The sequence below is a fragment of the Ipomoea nil genome, unplaced genomic scaffold (assembly GCF_001879475.1).
Source record: "Ipomoea nil cultivar Tokyo-kokei standard unplaced genomic scaffold, Asagao_1.1 scaffold1317, whole genome shotgun sequence".
Classification (NCBI taxonomy): domain Eukaryota; kingdom Viridiplantae; phylum Streptophyta; class Magnoliopsida; order Solanales; family Convolvulaceae; genus Ipomoea; species Ipomoea nil.
The window spans coordinates 1666058-1680038 of record NW_017617745.1 but is presented as its reverse complement, the minus strand read 5'-3'; the positions used below and the strand labels follow the sequence as shown (position 1 = coordinate 1680038).

Sequence of the window (13981 nt, the reverse complement as noted above, 5' to 3'; positions counted from 1 at the left end):
GAGGATCAAATTAGTTGAAATTGAAAACTATGAATTACACTGACAGTTGAGAAACAATTGAGGGACCAAAATGGTGATTTTCCTTTATTTTTCTTTTCCATTTCCCGTTTGATACATTCATAATAATTTTAAAGGTGAGAAAGTAATTCCCATATTTCGTACAGACTTTAATCGTAGAGATCAACAAAGAATATGATCCCGGGGTGATGAGAAGCCTCTGGGTTGGCTAGGCTTCTTGTGTATTAAAGTGTACATGCATTTTGTTTTGAATCTTCAAACTAGATTGACCCAATTTATCTTCTTATGTAGCTGGAGCGGGTTCATGGCGGTCGTTATATTGTGGACCGCGGTGCACGTGTACTGCGATCAAAACGGGGCGGCGCGCCGTTAGTTTTAACGGAGCGTGCATTTTTTTTTTGTATGTTAATTACCAACTGATACTATAGTATATATAAACCGACACTGTCTCACGTATTATTTTTATATTATCAAATGAAACTGTAGTTATATCAAAATGATATTATAGTTGTGGTGAAATGAAACTGCAGTATATATAAAATGAAAATGAATAACATTTCACATATTTGAGTGTATATTGTACAATGAAGCTATAATTATATCAAAATGATCATGTAATTGTATTTAATAAAACTATAGTGTATATAAAATAAAATTAAATAACATTTTCAGATATTTGAGTCTATAAATATTAAATGAAACTGTAGTTATATCGAAATGAAACTGCAGTGTATACAAAATGAAACTGAATAACAGAGTTACTTTTTGCGGAAGGGTGCGGAACGGCGGGAAACGGATGCCGTTTCTTTTCATTAAACAAAACGACGTCGTTTTGATGTGCGGGGCATAATCGATTATGCACCGCGATGCACGATATAATTTGCCGATTCATGACATCCAGAATATAACCTCACAAACCCGAGTAATAAAAAATAGGCCAGATTCTTCCTTGAAATCTTAATCTAACCAAATTAATAATGAATATGAATTTTATGAAACCTTAGGATTGGATCAAGGTTGAGTGAACAACTAACACAGACATTGAAGAAGAAGCCTGCAACACATTATTCTACTGTGTACCGTCCGAACCGGTACTATCATTTTATAGATAGGGGTAATACTTTATTTATTTACACATTTTAATCCCCTTTTCAATAATATTTTAAAAAAATTTAATAATAGTTTTTTTATGCAGTTAGATTCAAAGTATAATTCATAGGATGCATACTTACTGAGTAATACTAAACCGAATAGAAATTTTTAAAATTTAAATATTGCATAGATGAAACACTATAACAATGGTTGCTAAAAAATGGTATCTTTATATACATTTCAGAGTATTAGCATCTGTGGAGTTAATTAAATATTGGTTCCGGATAAGTAATATGACAATTTGGAGCGACTTAATGGTTCATGTATGGCACATAAATAACATGCTATAATAGATTGACCAACCACATGTTATAAATAAATAAATAAATAATCAAAGTAAAATATCCACAGGTCAATCAGTATAGTGAAAATGCACTTTAAAGAATTCAACACAAATGTAAACAAAATGGAATCTATGAAGGTCCATAGTTCAATAGCAAATTATATAGCATTCTGTTGTACATCTTCTTCAAACAGATCATCATATGAGACTAGCGTCCGTATTCTATTATAAACAGACTGCTGCTGTGGTCCACTAGTCGCCTGTTCCTGAGAATCGCACACCATATTAGATGGGAGACTTGAACCGTTTGAAGCAATGGCTACCGGTTTATCTGTCACTGTGCCGGGGGTACTTTGGGAAGTAGCGCCTTTAGCTTCTTGCTTGATCAGGGGTGTTTTAGGAACTTGCTTGAGCTGCTTCTGCAATTGGTTGGGACAAAACAATTGAATAGCCAAAAATTTAGGATGTATTGCCCCATAAAAAAAATCATGCATGACAAATAGTAACATTAAGAAAATAGTATGCTATGCTTGTGATAGAGAGGAACATTAGCTCTATACATGTATTGTTAACAAAGACTCATCTCCAATCGCAATAAAATAAACTACTTGACCACTGAACTTTCTTTTCCTTGGTGTTTATAAGATGGAGTTAATACCCCCCAATGGTCCTCCGAGTATTAGGGTATTACCAGGTGTGGTCCCTCGACTTTAAAAAGACCACTAGACGTCCTACTAGTTTAAAAAAATTATTACCCGTGGTCCTCCATTAGGTTTGCTATCAAAGGGGCGTTAAGTCTGAGGGTAAAGCTGTCCTTTCACCTATGTTTCCTATAAACAAAAACAATTCCAGTTAAAAGGATCATCGATGCACCGGAGAACGACGGTGGAATCCATGATCGCTAATGATTTCAGGTGAATGCAGGCAGCTATAACTATTGGCCAAATCCAATTTAAAATATCAATTCACTAAAATATTTAATATTTAAATGTTTTTTACAGTGTCCTACTTGGAAATATAGGTGAAAGGACATCTTTGCCCTAAGACTTAACGCCCCTTTGATAGCAAACCTAACGGAGGACCACGGGTGGTAATTGTTTTAAACTAGTAGGACCATCTAGTGGTCGTTTTAAAGTCGCGGGACCACACCTGGTAATATCCTAATACTCAGTGGACCATGGGAGGTATTAACTCTTATAAGATGTATCTATGACTCTTCTGTGTATCTATGCAGATATCTATACACCTCAGTACAATAAATAAATAAAGGCACTTCCTATTATCATGGATGTGAACCAGCATATATCATCGTTTTACAAAGCATTGAGTACCAATTTCTGCAACTTTAGTACCATTGAAGTGTCATAATTTTAAGACATTTTATGTGGAAAAACAGACAGGAGTGCACGCGCATATTTCTTAAGACAGAAACTCACCTCAAACTCCTTTCCCCTTTTCATTATCTCTTTGTAAGCCTTGGGTTCACGCGCTTTGATGATGTTCCACAATATCCCACCACCTCCTCTAAAGCGCCGGCCATCAGCAGTCTTCTGTCCACCACAAGCCAGAATTGCCTCCGCCTGCAAATGGTATTCAGTTAGTACTTAGCACTAGTTTTATAGGAATGGGAATTGATGCACGAAATAAAGGACCAAGGCATCTTTATGACTATCTGTTGCAATAAGCATATTATTCTTTGAACATGATTTAGATTCTGCAGTAAACAAGAAATCAAAGTCTGTTTCCTAGATATAAAAGTCATCTACAAAAATTGACAAAGAACAAACCCAGGAATTAATCACCCATGTACTTCTTAATTCTGTAGAAGGTGGAACAAATACACATAATTTATTTTCTTAGGAATATAAATGTTAATTTTGGTACAAGACAAAAAATAAATGTATAATTTTAGCCTGCAAAAAACACCAAATAAGAAGTTCCACTTGTTATTGGAACTTGGAAGATCACAATATTGCACATGAAAAAATCTGGACTTTGATATTTTAAATTCCCCTAGTTAACAAGCAAGCCTAGCCATTCATAAATTTTTAGACACCAGCTTATGTATGAAAGAAGCTAATTCATTTGATATATTAATAATACATGGCATTGGACATGCGTAACAGAGTTCGTACATGCTCTTATGGCAGGCAGGAATTAATTAAGGGTGGTTTGGAAACCCGAAAAATGATTTCCAGTGTTTGGTAAAGAGTGGAAGAAAGGACCATGGAACAGAAACCAATGAAATCACCTCATCAATTAATATCTGCGAGTGTAGGGAAACAACATTGATCATCAGAGACAACAAAAGAACAGTATAAACGATAATATTTAAATAGATTAAGTCTGACCCCCTCACCTTTAAACTATTACGTAATTTTTTTCTTGAATGGTTGAATTCAGTGGACGATTAACACAAAGAACCTCAGGCAGAACTACAGAAGTTAAACAAGTTTTATTAAATGATAGCCTTTATAAGAAACCACTTTGGCTTTACCCATTTTGATGAATACCAGTCTCTAGGGAATAGAAGCTCACACAAGCATGAAGTTATTGAGTGTTGGAAGAAGAATGTCAAAATGGATACAAAAGTAAATCATTTAAATAGTCTACAAATCACATAATTCCAATTGAAGGGGGGTGATAAACAAATGAACTTCACATCTTATTCATGTATACTCATTACAACTTAGAAAGAAGAAAATGGGAAGGTTACATAGCTACATATCTTTACACAATGGCAATTTTAGTTATCACGCATTCATATGAAATAAATTAATAAAATACAGAGTTTCAAACAGAATGTGAACCTTACCTCTTTGACAAGATCACTGAGAGCTGATACACCAAGACATGCCACAGCATTCCACACCAAATAAGATTTTTTTTCTCTCAAGCATTTACACACATGTGTAACAAACCTACAATCGAGAATACTATAAGGTCAGCATCAACCATAATATGCATGGTCCTACAAATGAAGCATACCCTTAAATACCCAAGTTTCCTGAAAGAAAGGTTCTATTTTCTTTATCCACTGCTATTACTAGATATAAGGAAAGCATTTTTTCATATCCATGCTTTAAAATACACAAACCTGTTGATATCTGTAATATTTGGACCTGGAGTGCCTTTATTTCCTTTGTTCTTCTTCTTCTTCTTCCTATTCTTCCTACGGTTCTGATTCTTACTCCCAGAGTCTTTATTAACTAAGTTCTCAGTTCCAGCCCTAGTTTCTTGTGATTCTATCTTGGAAACTATAGCACTATTTTCTCCTAATTCAGTCTTAGAAATCATCTCGACCAATTCTCCCTCCTCAAACTCAGACATCTTAATGTCTTTGCCATCCTCAAAATTCTCAACTCCATGAAGGCCATTTGGTATCCCACATCCAATCTCCATCAAACCTATCAAACTGCAATGAAGTTCAAAGCAATATCATTACTCTTCCCAAAACATGTTAACATGGAAACTTCTTATAATTACATTAATAGAAACTGATATTATCAAGAAACATTCAACTTATTAATCAATTAGATGATTCAATTTCCACAAGTAATGGAGAAAAAAATGACAAAACACTAAAAAATAATAGTAATAAATACAAAGACGGCCAACCTCATCCTCGGGGACAGGAATTCCCAGCTATATTATATATAAAATTATGCATGATTACAAGTTTAAAACATCTGATAAATTTAAAACAATTAAAGAGTTGAAATACCAAATTCAACATGCTCTAAAAGTACTTTAATAGATAAGATAATTCACAAATTAAAGCCTAAACCACAAAGTACAGAAACAAGAATAAATAAGATAATTAATGAATTTTCATACTACTAACATACCATAAAACCATCACTATCACCAACGATTTTCAGCCATTTGAATATTTTTTAGCCTTTTCGAAGAAAACTATAATTGTACACACTTAAATCATTTAGCTAGATAAAGGTGACTTTCCAGTAAGTTTGTTTTGCCCAAGCAACCTGATCAGTACATATATACTCCGTAATACATAAGGAAACCATTTTCCATGGAAAATTGAATGCAATAAAGGATTTAGATATCTAGTTTATACAATCTAATTGTATAAAAAAGAGTAAGTAAAAGGATAGCTTACCTGCGATCGTCGCGGCGGTGTTGCTGGTTCGGCGGTGGTGGCGATACAGAGCAGCGAGCAGTGGAGAATTGAGAAGGGATGGACAGAGCAAGGAGAGCAGGAGAACGGAGAGTGAGTAGGGACTGTAGGGTTCTGGAAAGTTAATTTTAATGCTTTTAAAGAGAAAATTTTAATTTGCAAAAAAAAAAAAAAAAAAAAAAATCAATATTGGTCACACGACTATAGGGGCTTTGTTAATTTCAGCATCTAATTTTTAAAAGTGTCAATTTAATACTTTAAGTATGTAATTTTTGTCAATTTTTGTCACTCCGGCCAAATTTAGTCGGAAAAATTTAATCCAACATTTAGTCTAAAATCTGAGGGGCAAAATAGTCTTTTCTATCTTTTCTCCTAATGTGTTGACCTGGTCCAGAGTGATTTGGTTCGATAAAGCTAATGTTGTTGTATTTTTTTTCCAGTTGATTTCAAGCACAGATATCTCAGCTAAGGTCGGAATATGCTACGGTCAACTAGGCAACAACCTTCCCACACCATCACAATCTGCAGACCTGATCCATGGCTTAAAGGCGAAGCGGGTCAAGATCTACGATGCCAACCCGAAAATCCTCAGAGCTCATGGGAACTCTGACGTTCAAGTCTCGGTCATGGTGCCCAGCGAGATTATCCCCAACATTTCCTCCGACCAAGTTTTAGTGGACCGGTGGGTGGAGACCAATGTGGTCCCGTTTTACGGCGAGACGAAGATATCTTACCTCCTCGTCAGGAACGGAATCCTGAGCAACCCGCCGAACACCACGTGGTTTCAGCTCGTGCCGGCGATGCGGAAAATTCGGCGATCCGTTAAGAAATTCGGGCTGAGAAAGATCAAGGTGGGGACTCCGTTAGGCGTTAGCCATGGATATGTTAGAGGCGTCTTATCCGCCGTCCAACGGGGCTTTCCGGTCGAACATCACCGGTTCGGTTTTCAAACCGTTGTTACAGTTCCTGGACCGGACCAATTCTTTCTTCTTCTTCGACGTCTACCCATATTTCGCGTGGGCGGCGCAGCCGACAGTTATAAACCTCAATTATTTAGCTTCATCAGCCAAATTGATTTGGCATATTGAGATGAAAGCTAAAGTCAAACCAGGGTCAAATATGTCTGAACCGGGTCAACACCAATTAGGAGAAATAATAGAAAAGACCTCATATTTTAGACTAAATGTTGGATTAAATTTTTCCGGCCAAATTTGACCAGTAATTTGACCGGAGTGACCAAAATTGACAAAAATTACATACTCAAGGTACTAAATTGACACTTTTAAAAGTTAGGTGTTGAAATTAACAAATCCCCTATAGTCGTGTGACCAAAATTAAAATTTTCTCGCTTTTAAATTATATATATATATATATATAGTGAAAGGTTCCAGTGCGGTTAAATGTTTCCAGTACGGTTGATTAATGTGCGTGAGATTTGTACACAATGTGCGTGTGTTGTGCTTAATGTGCCTGATATTTGTACTTAATGTGCGTGAATGTGTAAAATACAGCAGAAAATATGGATGTCAGCTTCTTCCCCATCCCCAGTAGACATTGCCCCCTCCGTGATGATGATGATGATGCGGAGGCGGCTATGGTGATTAAGAATTATGGGAATAATACAACAGAAATCCACACTTAGTTGGTGTGCAAATTTTGTTGTGCGTGCGTCATCTATATAAACATTCAACTGCACTGAAGGTAGCTGATAATCCAGAATCCATTGCCAAATTGAAGGAAGAAGTAACAAGAAGCTTGGGCGTTAATGTACATGAGTTTTCTGTTCTGCTTCCTTCTGAGCTCGTAATTCTGAACTACTCACGCACATTAAGCACAAATCTCACGCACATTAAGCACAAATCTCACGCACATTAACATTATGCACATTAAGTACAAATCTCAGGCACATTAAGCACAAGACTCACGCATATTAAGTATAAAACTCACGCACATTAATCAACCGCACAACCGCACAACCGCACGGGAAGCCACAAATACACCTGATCCCTTCCCTATATATATATATATATATATATATATATATATATATATATATATATATATATATATATATATATATATATATATATATATATATATATATGAGCCGGATCAGGCTCAGTAGAGAATTGAGAACCAATAGCAGCTCTCCAATGGATCAGAAACATTATTTTTTTTTTTTTTAAAAAAAACGTTATGATATTTTCGTAAATAATCGAACTTTGAAGTGCAAGTAAATTGTGTTAAAAGTGCAAGTAACAGTTTCATATAGTGCACCTAAGTGCAAGTAAAATGTACTAAAAGTGCAAGTAAAATGTATTAAAAGTGCAACAAATAATGTACACTGAGCATCAATATTAAATGCATCTATCGCTATCATTAGTTGCAGGGAAAATGACACTTTTTCTCCTGAGTTATATACTTATAGCACTTTTCCCCCTGAATTATTTATGTAAGCACATTAGCTCCCTCAATTATTCTAAAAGTGATGATGATTCCCCCCTCCCCCCCCCCCCCCCCCCCCCCCCCCCAGAAATTGACATTTCTACCCTTAAAGTAAACATTTTATTTATTTTACTTCTCCAACAAATTATTGCGTATACGTAGGGACGACCACGGTTCGGTTCGAACTGAACCGTACACTATAGCATTCGAATTAAAAGTTTGCGGTTATGATTTAGATCTAGAACCCAATATTTGGATTTCAATTTATTAAAATTATAAATTAAAAAAAAATAGATCCTGAACCGTGAACCGGCGGTTCTGGATTCGGTTCGCAATTTTGAACCGTCTTTATTTTAAAATTTTATTTTTTATTTTAAAATAGTCTAAATTTAACAACAAATGTATTTTATTTTTTCAGTTCGGAACATGAACCGGCCGTTCCAGTTCATGATTTTAATAAACTGTAAATATCAGATTTCAATTCTAAATTGTAATTGGAATATTTCGGTTTGGCTGCTATAGTGTGTGTTTGGTTTGAACCAAATTATGGTCATAATTTGTTGGAGAAGAAAAATAAATAAAATATTTATTTTAACGGTAAATATGTCCATTTAACATTTTAAAGGGAAAAATAGCCACTTGAACAATTCAGGGGGGAAAGTGCTATAGGTATACAACTCAGAGGGAAAAAGTGTTATTTTCTCTTAGTTGCACAAAACGTTATCATTAAGTACATCAATGTGGTGAAAGACATTGTCATTAAGTGTACCGATGTTAACAAGGTAAATTACTTGCACTAATTAGTGAAAATGGTCGCACTTTTAAGTGATTTTACTTGCACTTTTTACTTGCAAACTTGCACTGGTTACTTGCACTTTTAACACATTTTACTTGCAAGTTGCACCAAAATTTGAGTTATTTATGAAATTGCCACTGTGTCTTTTTTTTTTTTTTTTAAATTACATTTGGTCCATTAAATCTGGACACGTGGACGGTATATATATAGGGGATGATTCACGTGGGAAGAGTCTCTCGGGTGAAAAATGGGGTGAGATCTGAGCCATTGATCTAATCTAGATCAACGACTCAAATCAATAAAAATTTAAATAAAAAAAAACGCTTCCTAAGACTGGATGCATTTTCTCCCTACCATTGTTGAACTAATGCACCTTAAGGTTCAAAATTATGCACCTTAAGTGTAGAACTGACGCACCTTAAGTATCAAACGGACGCACCTTAAGTGTAGAATTGATGCACCTTAAGTATCAAACAGACGCACATTAAGTGTAGAATTGAAGCACCTTGAGTGTAGAATTGACGCACCTTGAGTGTAGAATTGACGCACCTTAAGTGTCAAACTGATGTACCTTAAGGTTCAAATTGACGCACCTTATGCTTTAAACATATGCACCTTGAGCTACAAACTTGGCACCAACACGAATCCTCAAATAAACCACAGTAAGGTTAATAATGCACTAATAACGAACATAAAACACACAACACTATGATTTGATCTATTATGGTGCCCAATGACGATTTTAACATTGCAGTTCGCGTAGTGTGAGAACGTGCGCGAAAATATTGGAGAAGCCTTGATGAATGTGATTCATTGGATTTATCTAATCTAATGGCCTGTAATTGACCGCACCGCCGCACCTAAAGCCCCTGCCGCACTTGAACCTTCCTATATATATATATATATATATATATATATATATATATATATATATATATGTGTGTGTGTGTGTGTGTGTGTGTGTGTGTGTGTGTGTGTGTGTGTGTGTGTATGTGTGTGTGTGTGTGTGTGAGAGAGAGAGAGAGAATGCAAAAGAAGGAATAAAATGAATTAAAAAATTGATGTGTGATTATTACAAATCAAAGCCTTTATTTATACACTTAAAAAATGAGAGATATGCGGCATGCAAAGGAGGGGATCAAAGATCGGAGACGACATGCAAGAAGTGGATTGCAACGTGGAGGTAATGAAGGAAAATGCTAGCTTCATGGAGAGTGGTCTTCATGAATGATTTCGAGCCACATTCTAACAGAATATATATTTAATAATGTTGATATTATTTTTAGAATTGTCTAGGAGCTTTAGATGGAACATTTATTAGAATAAAAGTGTCATAAGAAGATAAACTTAGATTTCGATCTCGTAAGGGTAAAATTGTAATAAATGTATTAGGTGTATGTACACCTAATATGCAATTTGTCTATGTTCTTCCGGGATGGGAATGATCTGTAGTAGACAGTAGAGTTCTTCGAGATGCATTATCTAGAAGGCATCCACTTAGGGCCCCTAATGGTAAGCATTATAATATTCAATTTCAAATATAATGTATTATAATATGCATTCTTATTAAACTATAAAATTATGTTTATAGGTTGTTACTATTTAGTTGATGGAGGATATGCTAATAGTGAGGGATTTTTAGCACCATTTAGAAGTCAAAGGTACCGCTTAAATGAATGCATCAAGGCCATCCATCGAGAACTGCTCAAGAGTTTTTTAATATGAAACATGCAGTTGCTCGCAATGTCATAGAACGGTGTTTTGGGTTATTGAAAATGAGATGTACTATACTTAGAAGCCCATCATTTTGTCATGTTAGAATGCATAACTGAATTATACTTGCATGTTGTTTGCTGCATAATTTTATTACAAATGAGATGAATGTTGATCCTATGGAAGATCAATTGGTACAAGGTAACGGAATACATGAAGATGATAATATTACACAAATAGAGCTTTCAGAAGTTTGAAATAATTGAATGACAGATTAGCAAATTACATGTTCAATGAAGGGATATCGTCTAAGGACATGTTCATTGATGTTTTGTGTGTGTGTGTGTGTGTGTGTGTGTGTGTGTGTGTGTGTGTGTGTGTGTTTTGTAATGTGGTTTATGAACAATGTTATGTGTTTGAGTTTTGGTGAATACTTTATTAATCCAATTTATGGACACTATTATGTATTTTATAAATGTATTTTATTTGTAGTTAAGAATGACTCCCCCTACATCTGCAATCATTGGTTCTCAAAGTGCTAAGCAAACAAAAAGAAAGTGGACACCCGAAGAAGACATTATATTAGTGTCTTGTTTGATCGAAATGCATAACGTAGGAAAATATAACCCCGATACAGGGTTTAAGACAGGTTATTTATTAAAAATTGAAAGAATGATTTTGGAAAAAATACCAAATTCTACCATAAAAGTTAAGCCACATATTGAGAGTAGAATTAAAACTTTGAAAAAAGAATGAGGCATATGGTGCAAGGTAAAGACACTAGTGAGTTTGGTTAGAATGAGCAAAAGCACATGATTTATGCTGAAGATGCAATTTTGGAATCATACTTAATACCATTTTGTTTTATTTTCATTTATTTTTATTAATGTATAGTACTAATACTTTATTTTATATGTTTATTATAGAGTCACAAAGAAGCTACACCTTTTAGAACAAGAAGTTTTAGGTTTTATAATGAGTTATTTACAATATATTCTAAAGATCGTGCAACTAGAAAAGATGCACAGGCAGCGGATGACATAGTTGAAAAAATACAAGTTGAAGAACAAAATAATATAAGAGTTGACACAGATGATAGTGTATTTATTGGTTTGGATGATATTGATTTCATGAGTACACAGCCTGACCCACAAAATGATGGTACACTACAAGAGTATGTTGAAGTCGTGACACATTTTATTTTATTTCATTTTTTAATGCTATTATGTTTGCATTGTGATGAATGTTGATATATTTATGTAGTTATATATTAGTTTTGTATTAGGTATATTTCTTAAATTATTTAGAAATACTATTAAAAATTTTTAAAAAAACTTTAACATGTAGGCATTAAATTAACTCAAAACAAGACTTAGTTTGAACCCTTTTTAATGACATACAAACATATTAAACATGCTTTTAAAAGGGTTTCAGGGCATAACCAGGCCATTGTAGGCTCAGGCTTGAGCCTAACAAAAAGCCTAGATACAAGCTCAGGTCCAGGCCCAAGCCTAGGCATTTGATTTTCGTAATAGGCCTCGACCTAATTTTCTAAACCTTGAATCGACTCGGCCTATTTCCATGAGTAATTATGCCATGGACTAGGATCCATCTTGTAAGGTGGACCTTAGTCAAAATACACAATTTATATATTGAATGTTCACAATTTACATACTGAGTTCACAATTCAAATTGTGAATATTCAGTATGTAAATTGTGAACATTTAGTATATAAAATTGTGAACATTCAATTTGTAAATAATTGTGAACATTCGGTATATAAATTGTGTATTTTCAGACTCGAGTCTACTTTACAAGGTGAACTCGCATTCAATAATTTGCCCTATTTTTATCACTAATTTATAGACATCTAATGAACGAAAATCACTTCAAGAGAAAAAATATGGTAGAGAAATTCTAGAGGACCGGATCGTTATGCCATGAAACCGTGTTCACCATTCATGGTGAACACGGTCCCAACGGTAACAATGCATCGTTATCTTTTTTTTTTTTTTTCTTAATTAACCGCGCGACTTTTCTTTTTCATTTTCACATTTTGCGGTTTCACTTCCTCTTCGCGCAAGCTTCTTCAACATAATCTCATAAAAAGAAAATTTATAATTTCATAACTGCACATTCATAAATCCATGCCTGCACATTCATAATTGCATGGATTATGAATGTGCAGTTATGAGATTATGAATTTTCTATTATGAGATTATGAATTTTCTGTTATGATTCATAATCTCATAACAGAAAATTCATAATTTAATAAATGTTTTTCTTTAATGCGATTATGAATTTTCTGTTATGAGATTATGAATTTACATTACATTCATAATCTCATAACAGAAAATTCATAATCTGACCAAACGCACGCCGTTAACACCACAATAGCGATTTTTTTTTCCCGTAAAAACGGTACCGTTTGGATCTGTGTTCACCATTCATGGTGAACACGTTTCCAGGGCATAATTTGCCTAGAGGGCCTGTACGGGCTTAGCTCAATAGTTTAGTGGGCAGTATTTAGGGTAAGAGAAATTCTAGAGGGAAAAACATTTTTGAATTTTTATTTTATTTATAAAACCACGGCAGCTCATGATTAGATAAAGATAATATTCAAGAATCAAGAAGTACTACAACCAAACCGCCAAGTCACTGGCAAGGGTCCCACATGCGACGCACATTTACAACGACTCAAAAAATAATGTAGCACACGTAATGTATTACTCTGTACTAAAAACAGTTGTATTATATTCTCATTTTATTCATTATTTAATTTCGCCATTAATTTTAATCACTAACTTTTTTTTCTTTCTATAAACTCAATTAGTAGAATGTCCCTTTCATATTATAATTAATTAATAAATTAAATGGCTGATAAACAATTGATCAAATAATAGTTTTTTACCATTAAAAATAATTTTACTTCTTACATCTCAATTTATTTGTCATACTTTCTTTTTTTAGCTCGTTTTTTTTTTCAAAATAATATCTAATTTTTAAATTTAAACTGCATTAAAACTTTTCACTTTTTATACATTGAGTCATACTTGTGTGAGACCATCTTATGAATCTTTATCTGTGAGACGGATCGATTAATATGAAAATGGAGAATAAATTTCACTTTTAGTCCATTGACTATTATATTATACATGAATCACATTTAGTCATAGACTATGCAATTGAAATTCCACAGCATATGCCAACTTTGCCATAATAATCATTATTATTATTATTATATTATTATATTATTACTATTATTATTACATAAGGGCATGTTAGTCTTTATTTATTTATTTCTTTATAAATTTTAATTTCCAATAATTTTATTCCTTCGTACCAAAAAATTTTGAATTCATATTTTATTCCACTTTATTCTTTTCTCACAAAATTATAATTTCTTTACACCTATTTCTCTCGTTTCAACCGA

General features: G+C 33.9%; 1 protein-coding gene across 1 annotated transcript; it reads right to left on the bottom strand.

Moving 5' to 3' along the window:
• Positions 1–1477: 1477 nt before the first annotated feature.
• LOC109185232 lies at positions 1478–6133 on the bottom strand. The gene is made up of 6 exons (XM_019335215.1): positions 6125–6133; positions 5577–5698; positions 4551–4868; positions 4269–4374; positions 2890–3033; positions 1478–1872 (listed from the first exon to the last, which is right to left on the bottom strand). The coding sequence occupies exons 1-6, from the start codon at positions 6131–6133 to the stop codon at positions 1612–1614; spliced, it is 960 nt and encodes a 319-aa protein (XP_019190760.1). The 3' UTR covers positions 1478–1611.
• Positions 6134–13981: the final 7848 nt, after the last annotated feature.